This window comes from Chanodichthys erythropterus, chromosome 17 (assembly GCF_024489055.1).
Source record: "Chanodichthys erythropterus isolate Z2021 chromosome 17, ASM2448905v1, whole genome shotgun sequence".
Lineage (NCBI taxonomy): Eukaryota > Metazoa > Chordata > Actinopteri > Cypriniformes > Xenocyprididae > Chanodichthys > Chanodichthys erythropterus.
The window spans coordinates 22,264,464-22,291,155 of record NC_090237.1 but is presented as its reverse complement, the minus strand read 5'-3'; the positions used below and the strand labels follow the sequence as shown (position 1 = coordinate 22,291,155).

General features: G+C 36.2%; 1 protein-coding gene across 7 annotated transcripts in view; it reads left to right on the top strand.

The window, feature by feature from the left end:
* Positions 1-26,692, top strand: part of ksr1b (kinase suppressor of ras 1b) — a 51,802-nt gene that overhangs the window by 16,274 nt on the left and 8,836 nt on the right. For 2 of the 7 annotated variants that reach the window (XM_067366328.1, XM_067366326.1), the window contains exons 2-12: positions 5,528-5,668; positions 15,542-15,689; positions 16,429-16,885; positions 23,420-23,577; positions 23,817-23,886; positions 23,976-24,059; positions 24,144-24,205; positions 24,294-24,406; positions 24,731-24,899; positions 25,184-25,225; positions 25,885-25,927. In XM_067366328.1, the coding sequence (XP_067222429.1) occupies positions 5,528-5,668; positions 15,542-15,689; positions 16,429-16,885; positions 23,420-23,577; positions 23,817-23,886; positions 23,976-24,059; positions 24,144-24,205; positions 24,294-24,406; positions 24,731-24,899; positions 25,184-25,225; positions 25,885-25,927 (1,487 nt within the window). Of the gene's footprint in view, positions 1-5,527; positions 5,669-7,506; positions 7,687-8,766; positions 8,816-11,758; positions 11,894-15,541; positions 15,690-16,428; positions 16,886-23,419; positions 23,578-23,816; positions 23,887-23,975; positions 24,060-24,143; positions 24,206-24,293; positions 24,407-24,730; positions 24,900-25,183; positions 25,226-25,884; positions 25,928-26,692 lie in introns of those variants that run through there. The other 5 variants (XM_067366329.1, XM_067366330.1, XM_067366332.1 and 2 more) reach the window with 4 other exon arrangements.

Below are 26,692 nucleotides of genomic sequence, written 5' to 3'. Positions count from 1 at the left end.
ATTTTTTAATAAAATTCATTTTTTCCCCTTAATTTATTATTTTTCTGCATTTATGATTTAATTATTTCTAATTCTATTTATTTATTATTTTATTTATTTTTCCATTTATTTTATATTTACTTATTTTATGCATTCATTTATTTTTATATTTATTTATTCCAATATATTTTTTTTCCAGATTAATTTATTGTAACATTTATTTATTTCAACTTTTTAAATTTATTTTCGTATTTATTTTTACATTTCTTTGTCTTGTATGATAATTAGGTGGGTTGGTCTTGCTCATAGGGCTTGCTTACCATTGGTTCATCATTGATTGAAGCTCTCGCTCGATTACTCTGGCTTTGTAGTGACAGCTCTTGCGTGTGTATCAGTTTATGTTCGCGACAACAAGGGTGACACCATTGCGTTCGTTTGACTTTTCTTACTTCTGGCTGAGAGGGAACTAATGCTAGTCGCTAGCCGTAATCCTATAGCTGTAACGGTAACTTATATTAGATTAAGCGGTCGGAGTGTTGCGCTGCACTTTATGATTTACACCCTCCACCTTAAGACGAGAAGCACCTGAGGCACTGGCTGAAGGCGCTAAACTTGAAGTGCCCACCCAAGCGCCCGTATGTGTTTTCGTAGCATTTCATGGACGGGAAGCTGACTGACGAACACCCTTACCCGAGAAATGTATGGCTATGATGCTCCAGTAAAGAAGTCACGGCGGCTGCTGAACAGGTTGTCAGATTCAGGTAAGCTAAGTTTGCTAGCCATGTGCTTGTTAACCTAATGCTAGATTTGTGAAGTCCCTTCTATGAATTTTAAATCAGTATTATTCAGAAAACACAATGAATCTTGCACTATTACCATTGCCACCAATATATTTACTATTTACGATAGTACAGTGGTACCTATTTACTGTAGTATTATAGTACATTAGTCTTACAGTAGCTTACATTATTCCTGTAAATTACAGAGATTGCATATGATTGCAGGCAATCTAGCTACATCTCTCATATTGATATTGACTTAAGTATTAACACTAGAGTTAGAGATTGTGTATAAACTCATTTTAATGCGTCTCTCACACTTTTCTGTTCAAGTATGAGTGCCATCATATATTCTCATGATGTACTATTACTAATGTAAACATTTTTATGGTTGTATATTCTTCCACAGATGCATCGATGAGCGTCAGTGATCAACTGTGAAGATGATCACATCCACATGCCCTGAACTGTGATGCAGAAACACATCAGGAGGATCCATCTGTCTCTGACCACAACTACACTTCAAAATCACATCTCAATCTGAAGCCACCTACATCTGAGATGAGAACACAATGCGTTGAGCCGGCGCCATTGTACACCATCAATTGCACCATCTTTGTCAGCACACAGGGTTGACATTGGATGCATTTCATTCAGTTGCCGAGCACCTTACCAACACATACACCAACAGCTTCCAGCTACACAGTTGGGATCAGCTCCTGATGACTGATGAAGCTGTCTTAATTTATTGCAAGGTTATCTTGCTGAAAGGTTTGGTGTTTCAAAACCTGTTGTTGTGGTAAATTCATAACTGCAAATTCAGGGATCCTGGAATCCCTTCGTCCAGGCGATGAAGTAACGGCAGACAGAGGCTTCATCATTACCGATCTCCTCTATGAAAGGAAGATGAAACTCATCATTCCAGCATTCACCAAGAGAGACTCTCTGAAGAAGACACCACCGAAACTATACGCATCGCCAAGTGGTCATACGACTGAACAACTTCAAAATCCTTTCTTACAACAGTTCCAATTATCCTCACCTCTAAAATTGATAAAATGTAGAGAATCGATCCTGTGTAACCTTCTAAGCAACATGATTTCTGATGTAGAGGATGAATAAGTGATTTGTAGGTGCGGTCCACATCTGTGCTGTGGTTTTGATTTAACTAATCAGTGTAAATAGTGTAGTCATTTTTATAAACCTTTACAATGTGACCAGATGTTACTTATCTGTAAAGTTATTTCTATAAACCTTTGCAATATGATTAGATGTTATCTTTTGTGAAGTTTTGTTTTAATCTTTACAATGTGGCCAGATGTTAGCAGTCAGTAATTTCTTATAAAACCATATAATGTAATCTCTGTAGATTCCCCTTAAAACTTAAAGGAATGAAGTCTTCTGATTTAAACAGAGTAAGTCATGTCAAGTTTGCAAATTAATTCCATCTTGGTTTATTGCATATGAGAATTAAATGGTCAAATATTGCATGAAGGTCAGTAAAAGTTCTCTAGCTTCCTGATAACAACAAACAACTCTTACAACTGATTTTATGAAACTTATATTAAATGATACATTTTCTAAAATCACAAAGTTATCACTTTTTTTTACAAAGCTGAATTTAAAATAATTCCAGTCATTTTCAACTACACCCTCTACATGCTGCTCCAACTTCTGACAGTCCCATGGTTTCCTCTGGCTCTTCTTCATATATCTACGCACGTTAACAATGTCGATATGAGACCATCTGATCGTCGTATGAAGTTTTCTCCGTGCTCCAAATTTAAAGCATTAACGGCATTAATGTTATTTCTCATTTTGCTAAAATTATAGCTAGGTATCAACAATCTTCTAACCTAGGCGTCATCACTCTAGCGTCTGAAGTCGACGGTACCAGACTCGATGATGATGATGATGCTGGGGATCACATAAGTAGCTTTAGCTTCGTGTTTTTATTTCTGGAATATAGTTTAAATATTTCGGCACAAATCGAATAACATTAGGTGAAAAATAACTTGCAACTCTGCAGCTGGTGCCATTTTCTTTGAAAACTCCGATCTCTATCGTTTAGCTGGCCTGATGAGTCTGTGCGTGAGCTCTTAACCAATGATGCACTGAAGCTACAGAAGGACCGCCTTCCTCATTTCCATGTTACACACGGAAAAGTAAAAATAAATGAATCAATAAATAAATAAATCTAAAAATAAATACATGTGGGAATAAATATCTAAAAATAAATGAATACATATATACATAAATAAATCTAAAAATGAATGTAAAAATAATATATAAATATAAAAATAAATGAAAAATGTATAAACACAGAAAAGAAATTAAGGGGGGGAAAAATGATTTTTTATTAAAAATGAATCATTTATTTTATCAGGACATTTATTTATTTTCGTATTATCACACTTATTTACCTATTTATCTTTTTATTAATTTATATATTTATTTATTCTTTCATTTATTTATTCATTTATTCATTTTTAATATCTGCAGGTTTGGTCCTCCATAATATTCTACCAAATGTCTTTAAAAAGAGACCAAACTATAAAGTCTCCAAAGCATTTAAGATTTATGAGTTTAAGTTGGAAATTAAATTTTCAAGTCTTTGCTCAAAAAGTGGTTAACAGGTAATAAATGGATCATAACTATTCCATTAACATAATTAAGTACCATAAAATCCCCTAAAAATACAAAATATTAAATGAAAAACAACTAAAATATAGTACATTTCATTTCATTTAAAAAATAAAAAAGGTCATTTTTGAGCAACACCAGAGGGTTAAGTTCATGCAAATAGTTATAAAGAAATTGATGCAATTAGAATAATGAACTCTGTGATTCTGAAGCAAGAATGCCACTTTGTGTAATGTATATTGTGTTTTCATTTGCTATAATATAATATCTTGTGATTATCTTCATTCGGGGCCTTTCTGAACAAATATTGATGGGATTTTAATTTGATTTAATTTGGTTAATCTACACATTGTGTTATACCATATATACTTTTTTTTTAAGTTTTTTTTTTTTATCATTTATATGTGTATGTATATGAACACATACACATTTTTTATGTTTTGATTTGAGTCTCATGCTCACCAAGGGAGGCTCCATTTATTTGATCAGAATTACAGTAAAAACTCGAACTTTGTGACATAACGGTTTTCTATTTGAATATATTTTATAGGCTAAATGCAATTTATTCCTGTGATGGCAAAGCTGAATTTTCAGCATCATTACTCCAGTCTTCAGCGTCACATGATCCTTCAGAAATCATTGTAATGTGATTATTTATAATGAAACATTCTTATGTCAGTGTTAAAATCTTTATTTTCTTCAGAATTATTTGATATATAGTAGTAAGTTAAAAAAAAGAACAGCATTTATTTGAAATAGAATTCTTTTGTAACATTATAAATGTCTTCAGTCACATTTGATCAATCTAATGCATCCTTGCTAAATACAATATAAATATATTAATTTTTTATCTTTCAAAAAATTAAATCTTACTGACAAACTTTCAAATGGTAGTGTATATCTATTCTACAGCTATATCCGTAATTATATTTATAAGCTTTAGCTGTATCTGTATCTACATCTATCTTTAAATCTATATGCAGCTATTTATATCTGTATATGTAAACAAGGGAAGTACCAGTATCTAATTCATGCAGTTTGTAGTCAATTAAGTGAATTTAAAAGAAAGAAAAAAGAAGCACCAAACATCCTATGGGACCAATTATTTTACCTAATTTTACCTAAAGTAACCTTTTTATTTCCAAGCAAACTTTATATCTTTTCAGTCAGTGAAAACGACCTCTTCTTTATGAGCACAGTTGCAGCTGTGGTTGTTTGCAAGGTGGTTGAACTTGTACCTGTAGAGGCAGGTGTAAGGTGGTTTCTGTTAACCTGCGGACCGCAGTGTCTTGCTGCTCCATGATGTCACATGGGACTCTGGCTGCAGCCGCCAAGTGTGTTCCAGCCAGGGTTGCCATAGTGGCGGAGCAGACGCCCCCGTGAGAAAGAGTCCAGACTCCCTTGCCATGATAACCAGTGTCTATTTATAGACAGCACTGTTTATTGCAGTGGGAGCGTTACAGCAACAAAGGGAGGGCACCGTCTGAAGCGTCTTTGTCTTGTGAGCCTTGAACATTATTGGCTTGTTGTTTTTAACCCAATATGAGTCTAGTGATGGTAGGATAATGACGGGCAGAAGCACTTTGAACTGAGCAAGAAAGCATGGCATGTTTGTGTACAGTGTTTGTGTGCACTGTAGATGGTTGCCTAACTGACACCACACACACACACAACACCTTCATCGCCCACCCGTTTACAATGAAGTCACACATGGGGATTTCCTTTCCACTGTTCTCGATTTGCATTTTGTGTGCAACACTCGCTTGCGGACACAAAGGTTTAGAGAAAAATGCTGAATTATCACATGCATTGCCGTCCTTATTTCAATCTTCTATGTCATCTGATTAGTCACCTTGAAAGTGCTCTGAAACATGAAATCTTTTTGCCTTGCTTTAATGTCTAATGTCATCCTGTTTTAAAATCCCCCCAAGGATTTTAATTAACAAACAGCTTCATATTAAGTTAATTAGAAAAGTTAATTTTCCTTTAAAGGACTAAAAACTAATTAGAGGACAGATGGTGTCAATTTAAAAAGCAAACAGATATATTACTTAGCTCAGTGAGTCTCAAATCAGTTGTTACACCAGTTACACCAGTTTGTCTATGTGTGTGATTGCCATCTACAGGTGAAGCTGGTGAAGTACATCAGTAAACAGTTAGAGTGGAAGCAGAGTGTTCCAGAGAGTCACAGACCGCTGGCGCTGGAATCTTACCCAAACCTCACAGACTGGCTCTACACTATCAATCTCAGGCCAGAACTCATTGAGGTACCAATTGTGTGTTTATATTGAATGCATTTGTTTCTTGGTTCCTTTATTGCCTTGAGGAATTTTAAAGTTGACCATTTTTCCCTGCTTCATGACCTTATTTCAGCTAATGGACCATTTTTGATTGGTGTTTTTTGTTTTGTGTTTTGGTTTTTTGTTGTGTTTTTTTTTTGTTTGTTTTTTGTTTTTTTGTTTTGTGTTGCTTTTGGTTTATTTATTTTTTTCTTTTTGATCTTGTGTGATTGTGTGAAAAAAAAAACAACAGTCAAATATACACTAGCATTCAAAAGTTTGGGATCGGTAAGATTTTTAATGTTTTAAAAGAAGTTTTGTCTGCTCACCAAGGCTGCATTTATTTAATTAAAAAATAAAATAAAAAACATAATATTGTGAAATATTATTACAATTTTAAAATAATTGTTTTACTATTTGAAAATATTTTACAAACTTATTTATTCCTGTGTACAAAGCTGAATTTACTCCAGTCTTCAGTGTCACATGATCCTTCAGAAATCATTCTAATATGCTGATCTGCTGCTCAAGAAACATTTAATGTGTAAAATTGTACAATATATTTGTGTACAATATTTTTTTTCAGGATTATTTGATGAATAGAAAGTTCAAAAGAACAGTGTTTATCTGAAATCTAATCTTTTGTAACATTATAAATGTCTTTACTGCCACTTTTGATTGATTTAATGCATCCTTGCTGAATAAAAGTATTAATTTCTTTAATTTCTTTTCAAAAAAATTCTAACTGACCCCAAACTTTGAAACAGTAGTGTTAATAATGTTACAAAAGCTTTGTATTTCAGATAAATGCTGTTCTTTTGAACTTTCTATTCATAAAGGAATCCTGAAAAAAAAAAAGTACACAACTGTTTTCAACATTGATAATAATCATAAATGTTTCTTGAGCAGCAAATCAGCATATTAGAATGATTTCTGAAGGATCATGTGACACTGAAGACTGGAGTAATGATGCTGAAAATTCAGCTTTGATCACAAGAATAAATTACTTCGTCAAATATATTCAAATAGAAAAGTTATTTTAAATTGTAATAATATTTCACAATATTACTGTTATTACTGTATTTTTAATCAAATAAATGTAGCCTTGGTGAGCAGACGAAACTTCTTTTAAAATCATTAAAAATCTTACGATCCCAAACTTTTGAACGGTAGTGTGTGTGTATATATATATATATATAATAATGTGACTGTTTTTTCACACAATAAAAATGTTAAATAAATAAATAAATGCATACATAAATAATTAAATAAATAGAATAACATAATATTTTAAAGAAGTTTTTACCTCAATTTTGCATTATCTACTAACCATTTTATTAAATGCAGCAAGGCACTTCTGTAAAGCATGGCTTCTTGTACTTTATTGCTGTTTCTGTTTATTTTATTATACAACAATATTTAAAACATGAAGTTTGTTTCTTTTTATGCAGCATTATTAAAAGCATTAAATTACAATATAATCTCTTCCCTTTAAAAACGGGCTCCTTAAACTGTATCTTCTACTTAAAGACTGTCTGTTTAAAAAATTGTATGTTATTGGAGGGTTTGGACAGGGGAGGAAAGATGTTTTGCTTGCTCGCTGCTGTGGTGTCTGTGGCGTTTCAGCCCTTGTTGGATCCACACACCTGATCCCACTCCAAAGCTCAGAATGTGCAGTGTCAGCCACTGTGTCAAAAACTCTCCCGTCAGTCTATTTTTAGACACCAAAAGGGGTCTCTCTCGATGCCAAAAGCCACCCCCCTCCTCGCCCCCATAACTGTCATACACAAAGCTGACCAGAACAGCACTGCATTCATGACTGCCTGAATGCGCAGACTTGTTTGTTTTCGAATAGACACTGAAACAAACAAACAGGGAAATAAACAGCGTATACAAGACTGAGGAACAAAACTTTAAAAATAAAAACAATTTATCCTTGTGTGGAAAGCATGGGTCACTTTGTGGCATGCCTCTGATTAGCTGACTGCTTCACTTTGGTCACTGCGGTAGGACTGCATGTTTTTTTTTCTCATGTTTTTTTACTGTCTACTCCAGTTTTCCTCTCTTCGATGTCCTAAAATACTTGCCTTGTTGTTGTATACTCGCAACAGTCCATTTCGGTCTGTCTATGTCAGCCTGTGGCCTGGTATTGCTTTAGGACCTAGTTTTGACCCAATATGGTACAAAAATTGTGTATTACAAAAAAGTAAACTAAAATGTTTTAAAATGTAGTAATATATTAAGAATTTTATTATTATATTACTCATTATAATCATTTAAGAAAAATACAATTATATTATTTTGGCAAGCACAAAACATATTGTGGTCAGCATAAATCATATTTATTCTTTTTGCAAGAAAAAATTTAATGTAGTCTGGAAAATATTTTTGTTCACTTTGCATATATATATATATATATATATTTTTTTTTTTTTTTTTTTTTTACAGTTACATACAGTATGTTCACATAAATATGGTGAATATTATTTTCCTATGCTATATACATTTTTATTTATTATTTTATTTTATTTTATTTTATTATTTACCTGAGACCCAATTTTGAGTCATGACTTGACAATCACTGCCCTAACCCTACAAGTTTGTTATTTAACGTATCACACTAGGTTGCTACAGTGATTCACCGGGCAGGAATGCATGCATGTGGCAGGACACCCACAGGCAGCCTGCCCCTCTCGGACAGGACAGCAGGGAATCTAGTGGCTCCAGTGTAATTGAATGGGATAGAAATTTCTCAGGAAGAGCAGAGGAATGTTATTCCTCCTCTCAGAAAAAATAATATAAAATCCATTACTGGGACGGTACCCTTTAAAAAGGTTCTAAAATGTGCTATTTAGGTACTAATATGTACCTTTGAGGTACAAAAATGCACTCTTTAGTTACAAAGGTAACCTTTTGAAAGGGTACTGCCCTAGTGACAGCTATTGTACCATTTTTCTGAGAGCGCCGGGCCATCAAGATGGGGCTTTGGCTAATTTGGTTGTATTTGCATGATTAGACAGTTTAGGGAAGCTTGTTACGTTGGAGTTATTTTGCATATGTGTGACTTGTGGTTCCTGGTGCGTCTACAGAACTGCTAGGAAACACCTCTGCTGTCTTTGATATTATTACTGCTTTGTGAGTATTTGTTTACATTGGAGTTACTAGAAATGCAGAACTATCTAGGGTGTCATCATGCTGTGACTGATCATATCCATATGTGTTGTTACGTAAAAACTGTTATCATATCCTTTATATCTGATCATGTTTACACATTCTGATGTCATGATGTCACAACCTGCTACATCTGATATCATGCCCTTTATGAAATTACAGCTGACTTAGGCATTTAGATCACACTTACATCACATTACTTAACAAAATATCAAACCAAGCAGCATATAGTACTTGTTTTTTATAACTAATGTCACTAAGTATTTATAAGGTGTTTGTATGAAGTCAGTTCCTCTCAGGTTTTGCTTGAAAGAGTGCTATATTTCTTTAAAATAAAGACTAATTTGGTTTGAACATTTGTTCTGTAAGGCAATAATGTTAAGACTTTAAGTCAATACTTTCAGGGCATGATCTGATCATGTCCTATCTGTAACCATCTCATCATATAGGTCAAGCAAAAATATTAAAAGCATTTTTGTTGATTGAAGTAAAGCTGAAATAGTTGAATTATTAATATAAATATTATATGCAGCACTAAAATTAATCACTAGAAATTAATTATTACAAAAATGAAATAAAATATTAACAAAAACAATAACAAAAAAATGAAATTAAATTTATATTGAAAAATAATATAAAATTAAAAGCTATATATGCTAATAGCATATGAATAATACTAAAATAACACCGATTAATACTTATCTGTTGTGTGCGAGAGTCACTGAGCAATAACAGAGAGTTGACGTCACTCCACTTTATTTTGTATATTGTGACTCATTCTTTGAAGTTCCAACAGCTGCCAGAGTCTAATGGGGTTTCCCATTGCTCAATAACTGTGACCGAGTGGAGCAACAACCATGATGCACAATTCAGATTTATGCTTATATATTTCTTGTTTCTGTATTTTGTCGTGGTGAAGGATTATGAGTCGCTTATGAAATATAATGCTTATATTAAATCAACCAGGGTTTGGAGCCTTTGGATTTGGGCAGTCCAAAACATGCCAACGTGTGTTATTGAGTAAGTCTAAAGGGCACAGGCAGGAGTGGTTGTCTGAGTCATATTTTTTGTGGGTCACATCCTGTGGATCCACTAGAGGCCTTCCTTAAGGCAAAGATACAGAAAAAGAGATAGAAAGAAAAAAAGAGTGATGAAAGCAATCTCACCCAAACCTCTGTTTCCTGTGCTGTACCCCCTTTTTTGCTCTCCTTTGTTCCTCTAATGTGGCCTGTCTTTTGGCCCAGGATGATCACTCATGCACAAAATGTATGGTGACAGGTCAAAGAACGACTTAGGCCAGCCTAACCCTCATTAATCTCTGTTTCACACAGTCAAAAGACATCCTGCTCAGTTAATAGCTTCATAAATGAGTCTTTTTGTAGAACATGTGGAATCTGTGATGTCTGCTCTGTTAGTGGTTGTGGAGATGACAATAAGGATGTGGAAAATTGCGTATAGTTTTGAAGTCGACTAGTTAGTGGGTTGCCTGAACAACTAGTCGGATAATCTGTCTTAAGGAAACTTTGTATAATTAGGCTGGTTTCAAGTTCACCTGACCCCAATCAGAAGCGTTTCAGAATGCTATGGAAACTTGTTTCCGCCATTAAATAAAAAAATATAAAAAAGCTAACTGCGACTTTTTATCTCACAATTCTGACTTTTTTCTTGCAATTCCGAGTTTATATCTCACGGTTCCTTCTTTTTTTCTCAGAGTTGCATGATATAAAGTCAGAATTGCGAGTTTTGAAGTCAGTTGGATGATATAAAGTCAGAATTGTGTGATATAAAGTCTGAATTGTGTGATATAACGTCTGAATTGTGTGATATAAAGTCAGAATTGTGTGATATAAAGTCTGAATTGTGTGATATAAAGTCTGAATTGTGTGATATAATGTCTGAATTGTGTGATATAACGTCTGAATTGTGTGATATAACGTCTGAATTGCGAGTTTTGGAGTCAGAATTGCGTGATATAAAGTCAGAATTGTGAGATATAAATTACCTTTTTTATTTTTTTATTTAGAGTCTTGAACATTTGAACTTTTTTGAACCTGAAATGGCATTTTAGAAATGCAAAACTATTTACAGCATGGATTTATTTTGATATTTTTTGATGTAAGTACATAGTAGTTAAGGCCACTTAATATAAAGTGGGACCAAAATGTCAAAGATGAAAATGCATGGTGCAGGCTATAAAGTTTAGTTGGAATTTTTGTTTTTTTGTTTGTTTATTCATATTTGTAATTAAAAAAAACTATACCATTGTCATATAAAATATGTTAAAGTTTATTTTTCATGTGTATGTTTTCTTCAGTACATTTTAATTTTATTTCAAGTTTAGTTGCAATTTTATTTAGTTCTATGTATATTAGAACTTTTATTGATTTGAAAAAAAAATACTAAAAATAAGTTGTTAAAAAGGGTCTTTTTATCTTTGGTCGTTTATGTTTTCTTAAGTACTATTTTATTTCTGGGAGAAATTAGTCTTTTAATTATTAAGTTGTGGCACTGTGGCTCAAATGGCTACTTTTTCCATGTAAAAAAAAAAAATGTCAAAACTGTAAAGTTGCATGCATTCATTTACCTATTTATTTATTTATTCTACATGGAAAAAAAAAATAAAAATTTGACATACACAAAACTTGTTAAGGAGTGTCTTTGCTTGTATTTCTTCCAGACTACCACTAGAGCCCTTCCAAATAAATAAATAAATAGTTAGTTAGTCCCCTGAGTTGACTAGTTGAGAGAAAGGATGTTAATCTGCATTTAGGAAACTGAACAGCTCAGTTGGTGACCATGTGTTTTTAGGAGGAGTGTCCAGAGCTGTGGAGAGACTTCCCAGGCATGTTCACAGGAAGGAAAGAGGGATAGAGGGGAGGGACGGTGGGGAAAGGGAGGAGGGACGGGGCAAGTAGGAGGGGAAGTTTGGGTTGGAAGGGAGCAGCTCTCACAGCGTGACTGACTTCTGAGGAGAGTCTTTGATTTGTTGTTTCTGGGATATGAGATTTAGGAAAGGACAACTTCAGTGGAGAATCTCTCGTGGTATAGTATTCTTGACTGCTTCGTGTTCTGGAGTCTCATTTTAAGACTGTGTTTTGTTTTTGATGTTTGTCGGTTTCCTGCCTGCATGCAAGTGCCTCTGTGGTCATAGAAAGTCTGCAAACGAAATTAGCAATGGCAGATATCTAACGCTATGTTTGAACACATCAGACAGGCTTATGTCAAGCGGCTCACAAACTCACAAGCTTGTGGGGAAGTTCCTCGTTTGCCATTTGTTTGAGATAGTTATCAAGTTGAAATTCAACTGAAGAGCTTTTTGAGGGAGGCTTTTTGATTTTGATCTATTTATTTAATTTGTCAGGACACATTTTGGCACTTTTTCTTATTGGTTGTAGATTCACTCTACTAGCAGACCAGCAGTAACCATCACTGTCAACGACTTATTCTGATGAATTATTCAGTTTACCTGTATTATTTGACTTGTGGTAGGTGGGAGTTTGTGTGTGTTCGTTTGGATGGAAGCAAGCATAATGCTGCGTTTAGCTTTTATGTTCACAGCATCACTCCCTGTGTTACGTCAGCTCATAAACTCAGGTACAAGGCATGTTCAGACATCACCTCGGTATCGGTATGTGTCATTTCACCTGCTCTCTGCCCCGGCTTGTCTGTTTTAACACAGTAATTCATGTACTTATTAACTCAGACGTATACAAGTAGTATAGCTCAACCAAGATGTGTATTTTACATCCTCATTATGAAAATGTACCCGTTGTGTTGTGTTCTGAATGACAGAATATAGAAATAAACAATAGTATGTCCATTAGATGAATGTTTATTCATATAACTGTATGTTTATGGTTTGATTTAGACTTCTTTAAGTTAATATTGGTCTCTTTTCCTTCCAGCTTGAAGGTAAATGTGTGGATACTGTTGTCTAGTATGTGTTGAGAAGAGATCTGTGCTCTTAATTCTTATCTTTGGCTGTTGTTCAAAAAGGAAGTCTCCATAAGGATGCTGGAAGATCCCCATTCCCCTGATGCATGCCATTTTAGAAGGCAGTTTCACTTGTTTATGATGTGCTGTATTACACACACCCACCTCATACAAACACAATTAGTGTAAAGGAGGAAATACCTTTTTTTTTTTTCTTTTTTTTTTTAAATATCACTTTTATTTTAAATGTTATTATTATTTTTTAACTCTACATATTTAGAAAATATTTACATTTTAAAAATAATATATATTTATCTAAATATTAGGGCTGCCGCTGCACGCAATATCACGTTCATATCGCAGATGAATCGCCTTCGATAATGAATGCGATATTGCGTGGCTTGTCAGTGATCTACGGTTCTGTCTATTAAATGACGCTCCAATTGAAAGCAGGTGATGGCGATTTAGCGGTAATCAGGGAACCGGCTTTACTGACGAAATGCGCGTGACAATCGCATGCGATATATCGTGCAGCCCTACTAAATATATATTTTAAATATATTATGATGTATTTTATTTATTTGTGTGTGTATTTTTAGTATTGTTTATGTTAGGGATAATCCATGGCTAGCTGTGTATGCATTAAACGAGTTTAATACATGACGTGGATGCAAAGAACCACCCGACATCATTTAATGCACAGCTAGCCGTGGATTATTACGCTTATACCATGGTCATTTGCCAACATTGACAACTTAAAACTGTAACTGGTGTTTGCAGCACGATATTTGACCAGAAGGGTAAAAATGATGGTTATTTTTGTCAGTTACGGCTTGTTAGATCTACTTTAGCATTCTGCCTGCTTTAAATCAGACACAGAGATAAAGTAGTGCGTAAGATTATTTGAATTAATGAACTATAGCGTTATTTGAATTAATTATCGAGAGAGAGAAAGCAAGAGAGAGATAATGTGTGTTACCTGTTGTTCAGCGTCTCTCTCTCTCTATTAACAACTTAGCTGTGAGTTTAATTACTTCAAAACCAGCAATGTTTCCCCCCTTTGTTGTTGAGAAATATAATGTAGCGATTCAGTAGCAAAGTTATTTTATTAATAAAAGTCATGGGTCAGCGTTAAGTTTCTGTGCTCCTGAATGTTTCTGTGTGTGCGCAGAGCAATCTCAGAGTGACGTGTGTGTGTGCTGGACTATGGTATAAATACTATTAAAGTATTTATTAATATTTTGAATTAGCTTTTATTTTTATATTTTCCGTTTTCATTTTAATTTTAGTTTCAGTTTTAGTATTTTTTTCTGCTTTTGTCATTTTAATTCCTTAAACTTATTCAAGTTATTTGCCAAGGCAACATTTCTAATGTTTTTTTTTTTTTTTTTTAAGTTTAATTTTTTCATCTAATATTTCAATTTTATTTCAACATTATTTTAATTACCAAAAATGTAATTTTTAATGGTTTATTTTTTTTCTTCTTCTTTTTTTTTAAGTCACCGTGTCTTGAGTTTTCTCAAAAAAGGATTACTCAGAGAGCAGTTTGGGAAATTGAAACCTTCCACAACCATCTGACTATCAGCATTATTTCTTGTCTGATATTGCTTAATTATCAGTTTTGTCCACGAAGTGTAGCTTACATAGCTAAAATGAAACACACACACACCCCTGCTACAAACACAGCAGTAGTTGCGTGATTCCCCTGAACCAGCCACACAGACATCTTGTCAACGTTTAGCAACCAAGCATAAAAATTTAACCATTTTACTCCTCCACCTGAAACCTCTCTACACTGATATGTGCTATATCATGTTTTAAAATCAAAACCCTGTATTGATGAATTTGATTCACCCCATCTTCTCTGCCGATAAACTTTCTGTTCCTCCTTTGATCCTCTAGAGTCTAGACCAAGGGGTCTAATGTAGGACTAGGCATTGACACAAACACATACATTTACCAAAATGCTCCTCTCTAGGGTTAATTTTTAACGTAATGAGATTTGAATGGCTTTTCTGAGTTAAATGTAATGTTACGTGACATTGTTTACACACTGTTATTATTGATGTCTTTTGGGGGTTGAGTGATTACATTAGACGTGATTTGACGCAACACTTTCAAGAGCGCTAAAACTGTATTTATTGTTTGAATTTTGTAATAAAATTTAGAGAATTTGTCAAAGCACAAGGCTTATTATGTAGAGAATCGATTAAAATCAAGAAATCCATATTTTTAACCTAGCCCTAGTCTAATGTGTCCTGTTATCTATTCATTTACCATGGAGACCACACTGACCACAGCCAGAGCTGTTGCTGGGCAGCTTCTCAGTCATGCGTTTGAGTAAGCGTGTGTGTGCGTGTTTTGGGTGAGAACTGAAATACGGCAGGGAGACGCCAAAGAGCGCAGGAATGTTGTTGGGTGGAGGAATGTAACAGAGAGCGGACAGTGAAAGAAAACCGGACTGTGCAGGGTATCTGGACATTGGCTCATTCTGGTGCCATGAGATGCCAGCAGTCTTAGTGGCGGCAGGGGGATTCTAGGGGGCTTTATCACCTAATCTTTCTCTAATTAGTATATAGACTCCATTCCGTCTGTCTACTAGAGCCACATCAGTGGCCACAGAAATGCCAAAGGCTCTGGTCAAATAAGTCAAGAAGTAATATCTGGTGCTGTTTACTGAATAAATATCAGTTTACGAGAATAATGTGCAGTTAATCATCCTATATGCAATGATTATTGTTTTATTCTATCTTCCAGGCAGTTCCTGTGAAGCTGTCTCTGGATGCTTTGCTGCAAATGTCCAGTGCCCAGGTGGAAGACACCATGAAAAGACTGGGCTGTAGCAGTGAGGAGTGTTCCCGCATCACCGCTGCCCTCTCCTGTCTCAAGAGTGCTACTGACACAGGTCACTGCTGACTCCTTCCTCTTTCCACTCTTCATGCTGCCCCTGCTCTAGGCTTTTTACCATGCTTTAATTCTAGCTATATTAGGCATACATTTGCTCAAAGTTGACTGATTGTATTAAATGTGACCGTAAAGACATTTATAATGTTACAAATGATTTCTCAAATAATACTGACAAAAAAATATATCACTGTTTTCACAAAAATATTAAGCAGCACTTTTGACAATAATAAGAAATGTTTCTTGAGCACCAAGTCAGCATATTGGAATGTGACACTGAAGACTTGGAGTAATGATGCTGAAAATTCAGCTTTGCCATCATAGGAATAAGTTACATTTTAAAATATATTACAATAGATGATGATTAGATGATATTTGATGAAATCGCATATGGAAGTTTTCCAGCTTATCGCCAGTGGCAGCAAGATTGGAAGAAAAAAGATTCATTTGTAAGCAACAGTGTTGTTGTTATTATTAACTAAAAAGCTGTTGAAAATAGTTCTTTATTTCTTTGTTAATTCAAATAAGGCTAAAATAAAATATAATATTAATATTACATGGAAAAAAATTAAACTAACAAAAATTTGAAATGTTGCCTGGGCAACTAACTTAAATAAAATAAGCTGAAGTACTAAAATTACTAAATGTAAATAAAAATGAATTAAATTAAAGTTGGAGCCCTGCATTGACCATCCACCTGCTCCTGAATTGTCCTAACGTCTCTCACTCTTGTGTTTTAGGAGTAGGACTCAATAGGAAAGAGGGCATCCCGTGGATAGCAGAACCCACTCAACGTGACAGTACCTCTGCTGACCCGCTGTCTTGTTCTATGCGTGCACCCCAGTCTTACAGTCCCAACCCAATCAGCTGGCCCCCCCCTTCTGCTTTCCCTGCCCCTCGTTCCTGTGTCTCAGTTTCTGCCCTACCCTCAGCGGACTTCCCTACAATTGTCCATACCCGCTGTGACGGGCTGACGGACCCCTTCTCATCCTCCCCGCAGCTGAACCGCTGCACCTCTGGGCTGCTGTCCACCCCTCCAGCCACCCCACCACCGAAAAAGTCCGGCAAGCTGAAGCCCCCACGAACTCCACCACCCCCCTCCCGCAAGCTGCTAAACTTCCTTCCCAGCATCACCCTCACACGCAGCAAGAGCCAGAGCCAACTGGCCAACCGGATTGACGACCCTACACCCAACAAGTGAGTTCAGCACTGAATAATATTTTATTTATGAATGTATTGCTCCATGGCATGATGACTCTTCTCAAAGTTTGCTTTGAGAGTGTTTATTTTGACAGTCGAATAAGTGATAAAGTATTGATAAGGATGACAGGATTTGTGTGAGTCTGCTTCTGGGCTTTAGGGTGTCTTTAATAGTGATTGTCTAGATTAGAGCAACTTTTGCTATTTGACCACCGCATATTATTTAAATGCAAACTAGATTTGCATTTCTGAAATTGCAGAAGGAAATCATAGTGCTGGTTCTTCTTTTCTGTTATCATGCTGACCACTAAAAAAGTAGCCTGTTGTCAGTCAGCAGAAATCCATAAAGTCACAGTGTGGCAATAAATGATTAAATACATGCAAAGAAAACTGACCAATCACAATTTAGTATTAAAATATAATGCTATTCAATACTGTACATTATTTTTGAAAGAAGACTCTTATGCTCACTAAGGTTGCGTTTATTTGATCAAGAATACAGTAAAAACAGTATTAATGTGAAATATCTCAATTCAGAAATCACCTTTTTCTGTTTTAATATATTGTAAATGTAAATTATTATTAACAGTTGTGGTGCTTAATATGTTTGTGGAATTATTTGATGAATATAAATTTCAAAAGAGCAGCATTTATTTGAAATAGAAATCTTTATATTAAATCTTAATCTTTATGCCTTATAAATTTCTTTACTGTCACTTTTGATCAATAATTTTAATAATAGTATTGCTGAATAAAAGTGATTTATTAATTTATTTATTTTAAATCTTGCTGGCCACAAACTTTTGGATGGTAGTGTTGATCCATTTACAGTATGATGATGCTTTCACCGCTGTCTGTAACAATAATGCATCCATTTGGATGTTAGCCTGCATTATGTATTGATTTTTTTTTTTCCCTTTCCTGATACAGCTTAATACTATAAACCATATCAAAAACACTTACTGCACTGTACAGTCATGAAGAAATGCAGTGAGGTGATAGGAATAGAATATGTTCATTGGAAGGGTGTGACTAAAACGTGAAGCATAAGCAGTGACTCTTCAAAACATGAAATTAGTCACAGGGTTAACAGTAACATGAAACTACACAGAAATATATGTTGACATTTCATTTTATTTGTGTTAATCTTGATGTAACTTAGAATTTCCAGAATTCGTTACGTGCATAATTGTGTTTGAAATGAATATTCTGTCATCGTTTAGTCACCCTCATGTTGCACCAAACCTGTCTGACTTGGCTTCCTCAGTGCTGGTTGCCCTTTTCAATGAATGGGCACTGGAGCTTCCAAGCTTCAAGAACGATGCAAAAACACCATCAAATAACATAAACAGATGATTTATCCCACATTATTCCAAGTCTTCTAAAGCCATATGATAGGTTTTTGTGAGTCACAGACTGAGGTTTATAATCTACCTTCAGTGAGCTGTGACTTATTCATTGAATTAGTGAGATGTCAGTGAATATTTACTTAGTTTACTTCAGAATTAAAATTTCCTGATAATTTACTCACCCCCATGTCATCCAAGATGTTCATGTCTTTCTTTCATCAGTCGAAAAAGAAATTAAGAGGAAAACATTTCAGGATTTTTCTCCATATAGTGGACTTCAGTGGGTTGAAGGTCCAAATTGCAGTTTCAATGTAGCTTCAAAGCGCTCTGCAATCCCAGCCAATGAATAAGGTTGAAATATCGATCAATTAAAAAAAAATTATAATAATAAATAAATAAATAAATAAAAATGTATATACTTTTTAACCACAAATGCTCATCTTTCACTAGCTCTGTGATGTGTGTTCATGACTTCACGCATTACGTAATCACATTGGAAAGGTCACACACAACATAGACGGAAGTATTGACCAAGTGTTTAAAACGCAAACGTGTAAAGACTAAAGCCCTATTCAGACGGGATTAGTTTTACATGGGGAGGTGGGGGTAAAGTAATTATTACCAGAGCTTCTCAGTGATTTTAGTCCCATCCGAATGTGCCATCTCGGTAATCATTACGGACAATGTCAGTACAGATAACGGCGACTTTTACCTTCTGTAAAAAGGTCCGGAAAAATTACCTCAATCCCGTCCGAATAGACCCGCTGTAAATATGTACGGTAAAATTCTTTCATTTCCTGTTTAAAAGTAGTTTTCTGCGCATTTTTCAAGCATGGAAGCACTTGAAGAAACATTCATTTGTGTTGTAGGTGGTGGGACAAGTCTGTGGCAAACCTCAAGTAATTTCTACATACCATTCAGAGCAAAAAGAAGATCGAAGAAATTGTCAGAGGCACAAAACTAATTATATCTTTAGCTAAGTGCCTGTTACCATCATAATCCAATCAGAATTTAATTCATAAATCGGACCTAATTCTTATTTATAGTATATATATTTTGATTATATGTGTTTGCGCACATTGTATCTGGAAGCAACATACCCACATGACGACAGGGAGGTGACGGCTGTGCGTAAATCGAGTTACCCCTCCCACTTCTGATAGTTTTACTGAGATGTCTTGTCCCGTGCGAATTGGCCAATTAAAGGTGCTAAAGAGGATGTTAATATACATCATCTGTGCACGAGGTAGGGCCTTAAAAACATCAGCCAATCGTTTACACAATCATCGCGTAAACGATTGGCCCTCTGGCTTGTCAATCACTGCCGTGACGTTCCTTGTGAGAGACGAGCGCTCCAGTAACTTTCCACACTCTACAGGCGCCGCATGCAATGTTTTTGTCAGGGGACAGGAGAAACAACTGCAGATTATGAGTTACCTGCGGTGAGTCCGACATAATGAATCCACTAACACGACACAGCGAATGCCGGTGGTAAACATTCGAGTTTTGGGAGGCGTTCCCTCGAAAGGAGGGGGGGGGGGTTGTTCTTACGCATGCGCTCATTTCAAAAACTCAGTAACAGTCTTTGGTTTCTCAGTCGACGAAAAGATCCTTTTTATCAGCTTTAATATTACAGACATTCTGAGGTAAAATTACTTTACTCCACCTTCCCACGTAAAACTAATCCCGTCCGAATAGGGCTTAAGTCAAACGCCCTTTGACCAACGATGTTGGACGATTTTGAAGTTGGGGGAGAAAATGAGATTTGAGTTTTTCGCCCTACCCTACCCTGCTACTGGATCGGTATTTTCGCCTATGTCACGTGTGACCTTTCCAACGTGATTACTTAATGCGCATCGCAGAGCTAGTGCAAGACAAGCATTTGTGGTTAAAAAGTATATACATTTTTATTGTTTTTAGAAAATCGTTTTGCTAGATAAGACCCTAATTCCTCGGCTGGGATCGTGTAGAGCGCTTTGAAGCTGCATTTGAACTGAAATTTGGACCATCAGGCTGTTGGTCCCCTTATGAAGTACAGTATATGGAGGAAAATCCTGGAATGTTTTCCTTAAAAACCTTAATTTCTTTTCAGCTGAAGAAAGACATGAGCATCTTGGATGATGTGGGGCCGAGTAAATTATCAGGAAATTTTTATTCTTAAGTGAACTAATCCTTTAAATTATGGTTTGCAGGGATTTTAGAAAGCTTGGAACATAGCTTAAAATAAAGTCATATAGATGACTTTTATGGTACTTTTATCGTGCTTAATTCATTATAGTAAGAAGAGTGGCCAAGATATTCCTAAAAAATTGGCCATTTGTGTTCCACAGAAGGAAGAAAATCAATGGTACAACTATATCTCTTTAAAAATCCAGAGGATTTTCAGTTATATGTTGCACAACATTTGCTTCACATAACATGTTGCCTAACTCAGCAAAAATTTGGAATAACTTTTTTGCCCTGCAGCATAAATCCTTCTTAGACAAAATGTTCTGCATATTCTTTTAGTTCATGCTGTCCATATGTGTACCATACAATGTCACCCTGCCCCGTGTGTGTTCGGTCTGTGGGAGCGGAGTGCTGTGTCATCTGAGATCACTGATGGCCGAGGTCCAGGCAGGTTTTGGAGGGGGGCGGAGTAGTCCAACACTCCCCCTCTTTCCACCCCTTCACGTAGCCCCAGTGTTTCCCGTTAGCACAAGGCCGAGGTCAGACCCCTTCTCAGACTCACTGGCGTCCTGTGCTTGATCATTCCCGCTCCTCTCCTCTCTCTCTCAGCCAATAAATGTCCGCAGGATTGGAGCTCCTCCTCAGAAATCTGTGTGTGAACTGTTGTCCACCGCAACTCCCTGCCTGTGAAGCTGCACGGCTGCATTTCTACCACATTTTTTGAATATTTGTGGTGGTCAAGCTGCAGATGTGTGTTTATTTGAAGTACTATAGAAAGATTTCTTGCTGCGAGTTACAGAATGAATCATTATGTAAGCTTTCTGGGAACTATAATTGGTTGCATTGTAATAATTGGTGATGAAGGTCTTAAAGGATTAGTTCACTTTCAAATGAAAATTAGCCCTAGCTTTATTCACCCTCAAGCCATCCTAGGTGTATATGACTTTCTTCTTTCTGATGAACACAATCTGAGAAATATTAATAATTATCCTGACGCATCCAAGCTTTATAATGGCAGTGAACAGGGGTATGAGTATGAGCTGAAGAAAGTGCCTCTATCCACATGAATCCATCATAAACGTGTACTCCACATGGCTCCGGGGGGTTAATAAAGGTCTTCTGAAGGCATAGGACATAGCGTAAGCTTTTTGAACTGCTAGAGTTTTACACTTTCTTCGTACATTGAATATGGAAGGCGGTTTGGCAGAAGCTAGATATTTTACTTCATAAAATATGTTTACTTCACAATATACTTCTTGTTAAATATGGATATTTTTTTACACAAACACATTGCTTCATGTCAGAAGGCCTTTATTAACCCCCCGGAGCCGTGTGGAGTACACGTTTATGATGGAAAGATGTGGATGTAAGTCAAATATTTAATATATAGCGGGTATGCACGTGACGTCACCATCGATCGTTACGACTGCGGTTACGCCCACTGAGTGGCACAAAGACTGAGCGGCAGCATTGGTTTTCAGCATGAATGTCACGAAAAACACACAAAACACATCCAAAATGGGAAAGAGCTTTGCGACAGACTGTACAAATAGCTTTGACACAAAACCTGAGGTATATATTTAATAACTGCAGAAAGCAACAGAAAAAAGAAGCAAATGGATCACTGCAATTCACAGAAACAGCTGGACTCCAGACAGAGAAACATGTATTTGCAGTTATCATTTTGTGTCAAATTGTTTGATTTTGAGGTAAAATCATACCGTATATATTGTATTGTTATATATTATGTTGACAACTCATATATTAAATATTTTCCATCTTATATTCTGCATAATTGGGTGTTTTTAAATAAACAACACTGACAGAAACTATACTATAAAACTATATATGTTTTAGGGCTGGACAATATGACGATATAACATTGATATAAGTGATTACGCGGATTTAAACCTACCGATATTGTAGTTCTATAAAATATTCACAGGCAAATTTGCTTTGTGTTTCCCTGGCGTCAAATCAGGCACATATAAATGTCAGGAAACACGATTCCTGGCTGCATGTCAATATCCATGGATTAGGTTTATTTGACAAGTTGTAAGGAACACATTCAATTACAACCTTTAGTGTAATTTGTTTGTTTTACTCGCGTTTTCGCAGATTCCCCTATTAAATCCAGCCATGCAGCAGGTTCTTTTGCCACTCAGTCCAGCTGAGGGAGCGCGCTTTCGGCGGGAAAGTGATGTTGATGCATACCCTCTCTTGTATTTATTATTAATTATTCTACAAACAAATGGAGTTATTGTCTCTCAAAAAGAAAGAATTGATTCTGAACTGCCTGAAACAAGTCGTCAGTAATTCCAGCCTTACTTTCTGCACAAACCTATGTAGATTTGTAACAAATTTGCATAATTCCAGCCTATGGTCTTCATTGGCTGCCTGTGAACAAAGTTTAATTTGACCCGCTCTTAAACACTGTAGTTGTAGCGGAGACCTGGAAGAGTTTGGGTCGTGTTGTCAACATGTTGAGAAGATGCTGTTTTCTGTGCTGCCAAAGCAAATCCACTTTGCATTCATTTTAAAAGAATGAAGATGTGAAGAGTCAGTAAAACCGACGCCATCATTATTGTTCGTATCACTGTTTATACAAGTCCAGAGGAAGCCTCCGGAGCTGAAATTTGGATATAGAATGGGCGTTTTGTGTCCGACATGCACTGTAGGTGGTAGACCAATCACAACAGACTGGGGTATCTAACCAATCAGAGCAGAGTAGGCTCTCGGATAGGAGGGGTTAAGAGAGACCAAGTCCTTCATTGAACTATTTCAGACCCTGTGAGAAAAGAGGTGATGCTACAGTGTACATTATGGGAAAATTAAAGTGTTTTTTGACCTCGGATGCATGTAAACCTATTGTAGGAACTTATTAAGAACCTTTAAAATAGCATAATAGGGGCACTTTAAATGAAGTCACACGGCAGGGCATGTCAACTTCCCAGAAGTGTTTGATGTCAGCTACCCAGATACCAAATGTAGTCTTGTTTCCCTTGCCCTGCAGGAGTGGGAAGAAAAATAAGCCGCTTCTCAACGTGCAGGTAAACGGTGGAGGAAATGGCTGGGAAGACTCACCTTCACGATCACCACTGCTGTCTACCCGTTCCCCCTGCATCCTACCAAATACTCCCAGTCATCTGGGAGATCCTGCGGGTATAAGAAGTAAGTTTTCTTATTTAGCCCTATTAAAAGACTAGCTGTTTTCCAAAACTCAGTAAGCTGCCTACCTAGACAGCATTTAGTGCTTCCAACATGAAGACTGAGACGCTATGCTCCCTTCTCAGATTTGTAGTGTATGTATGCTTATTTGAGTACCACAACATTAGCTTAGCAACATGCTAACACTAAACTTATTTTGAATTCATTTTGAGTCTAACCCTTGTTTCTTTAACATCATATAGATAATATTGCAACCCATGGAAGCTCTCCGCTAATCATGAGGAAGGATATTGGTCTGGATGTCACACACAGGTGAACTATTGAACTTTTTCTTGTTTTCATTCTTATGTACTAGTTTGTCCAACACAACTGAAATTGGCTTTCTTATTGTGCCTCCTCAGGTTTTCCACCAAGTCCTGGTTGTCTCAGACGTGCCAGGTGTGCAAGAAGAACATGATGTTTGGTGTTAAATGCAAACATTGCAAGTAAGCAAAGACGAGAAACATTTAGAAAAACCATGTCTGACTTCCCACTATCTCCCTGCTAATGTTTGCTTCCATCTCTTTTAGGGTGAAGTGCCACAATAAATGTACCAAAGAGGCCCCTAAGTGCAGGATTTCATTTGCACAATGTAAGATTTTGTACAAGAGCTAATATACTGTATATATTTAGACAGTTTTTTGCTGCAGACAATCTAAAGTTCTGTCCCGTTCTTTCAGTTCCGAACAAGATCAGAAGAACGGAATCAGTACCGTCGGGTATCAACAACCAGGTGGAGCGACCCACAGAGTCGCAGCAGTACGGAACATTACCCAAGGCAATAAACAAAAAGGCATGTGGCAAACCACACAAACCAGGAAGTCGTGAAATTAACGTCATACTAACTCCTTATATGTGCTGACTCAGAGTGGTGTTGTAAGACTCTTAAAGTTGAAGTATGTCATTAAAAAAAAACACTTTAATTATTATAATAAGTAACTAAATGATACATTATATATAAAATGATCATTTAAAAAAAGACCTTTATTATTATTAATTTATTTTTGCAATTCAAATTGGTGATGCTAGTGGCTACCCACAAGATTTGTTACTGAACCTCCATTTTTACTCCTTGTTTCTGGAGAATGTTTTCTAAGATTTGTGTCTTTCCCTTCAGGACCACCCTCCATCACTGAGTCACCTGGACTCCAGTAGTAACCCCTCCTCCACCACCTCCTCCACCCCCTCCTCACCTGCCCCCTTCAGTCAGAGCAACCCCCCAAGCGCCACCCCGCCACCCAACCCCTCCCCTAAGGGTCATGTTGACAGTCGCTTTCACTTCCCAGGTCAGTTTTGGTTACACAGATTCCACTGAATCTTATTTACCCTCCCGCGTCTAAAACCATTGCGACACAAGAAGGTCGTTCTTTTTGAAGCACAGCAGGCACGTCTTTGTTGTCTGTCTTGGATGAATGTATACTAACCTACTAATATCTGCCCTTAATGTTCCGCAGTGCTTTACTAAAACGTTTTAGTTTAATAAACTCTTGCTGATGCATAACAAGCAAGTTGTTTAACTGGGTCTTTCTCTTTTCCTTGCGGATATCTGTCTGTTTGTCCCATTCGTTAGCTGCCTGCTACTTTCAGCATAGACAGCAGTTTGTCTTCCCTGGTGAGTTAACAATCCTCCACACCACAAAACTCTGTTATTTACCCTTCAGGTGCGATTTCTGAGTTCCTTGTTGAGTTATCACTGACCTTTTGAAACAACTCAACTGTGCTTACCCAATCTTAACCTGTAGTTAACAATGCAATTTGAGATTAAGGCCCTGTCTCGAATGGAACTTCTGTGCAAGTGCACATGAAGTGTGCGGTTTGGGACAGGGCCTGTGTTGCTAGTAGTGTTTAGACTGTTGTATGCTGCCTCCTAGTGATTATTTATGTGAATTGCTTTTTTTTTTTTCTTTTCATTTCTCTTTGTACCTCTTTTAGTGTGCATGGAGAATCTGAAACGCATATTATTTAGGTGTATAGTTTACATTATATTAAAGTTTCACCAAGTTATAAACACCTGAAAACCATTACTATTGCTCAAATCCCTAACCTTAAATACTAAACTTTGTCATATACAAGACTGTTCAAAAGTTTGGGCTCTGTAATATATTTTATAAAGATAAAACAATTTTTAAACTTGAAGTGGAGTAAAATTACTTGGAAAATGGAATCTGAACGTTTAATAGCCAACAGTGGCGTAATCTGCACTCTGAAGTACACTTACATTGCTCACGTAATCACACACTCAGGAATCCCTTTTTTTTTCTTTTCACACAGACGTATCCAGTTCCACACATCCAGATGGCAGTTACAACACTGGGTAAGGCTTGACCTCTCGGTTACTGTTACTTCAGTATTTTTCTGTTTTGATCCCAGGAAATTCAAGTGTCATTGGTTTTGGTTCTTCATGGTACTTTATACTGTTCATATCCCTAAACTGTAGCAGTGACTGCACAGTTTTGGTTATTGCTTCATAAAGAATTAATCATGTGCACTAAGTTCACACGGAACCAATGTAGCAACACTGAACTTCTGAGAAATTCCCCTGCAAGTTTGAACTTATTATGCATGCTTCATTGAAGTTCATTCAGATGCTTTTTATTCACCTTCATGTTGATACCAATCTGATAGATTGGCTTTCTTCTATGGAACACAAAATTGAATGCCAAGCACCAAAAAAGCACAATAAAAGTAGCTTAACATGTCTTCTTAAATCATTTGATACCTTTGTGTGAGAAAAGGCTAACACTTAAAGGTGCAATGTGAAAATTTTAAGAGGATCTATTGACAGAACTGCAATAACTATGTTTTCAGTGGTGAATAAAGATCTTACATAATGAACCGTTATGTTTTTGTTACCTTAGAATGAGCCATTTCTATACATACACATGTTAAATCGCCATTTTCCGCCTGCATGTTTCTTTCTACAGTAACCCTAAATGGACAAACTGCCCTACAGATTGCATTTGCTTGACAACATTTGTCTCAGACATTTTTGTCCTGTGTTGGCCACCGTAGCTTTTCTATATTGCAATTCGCCACCTCACCACTAGATGCCTCTAAAAATTATACGCTTATACTAAAA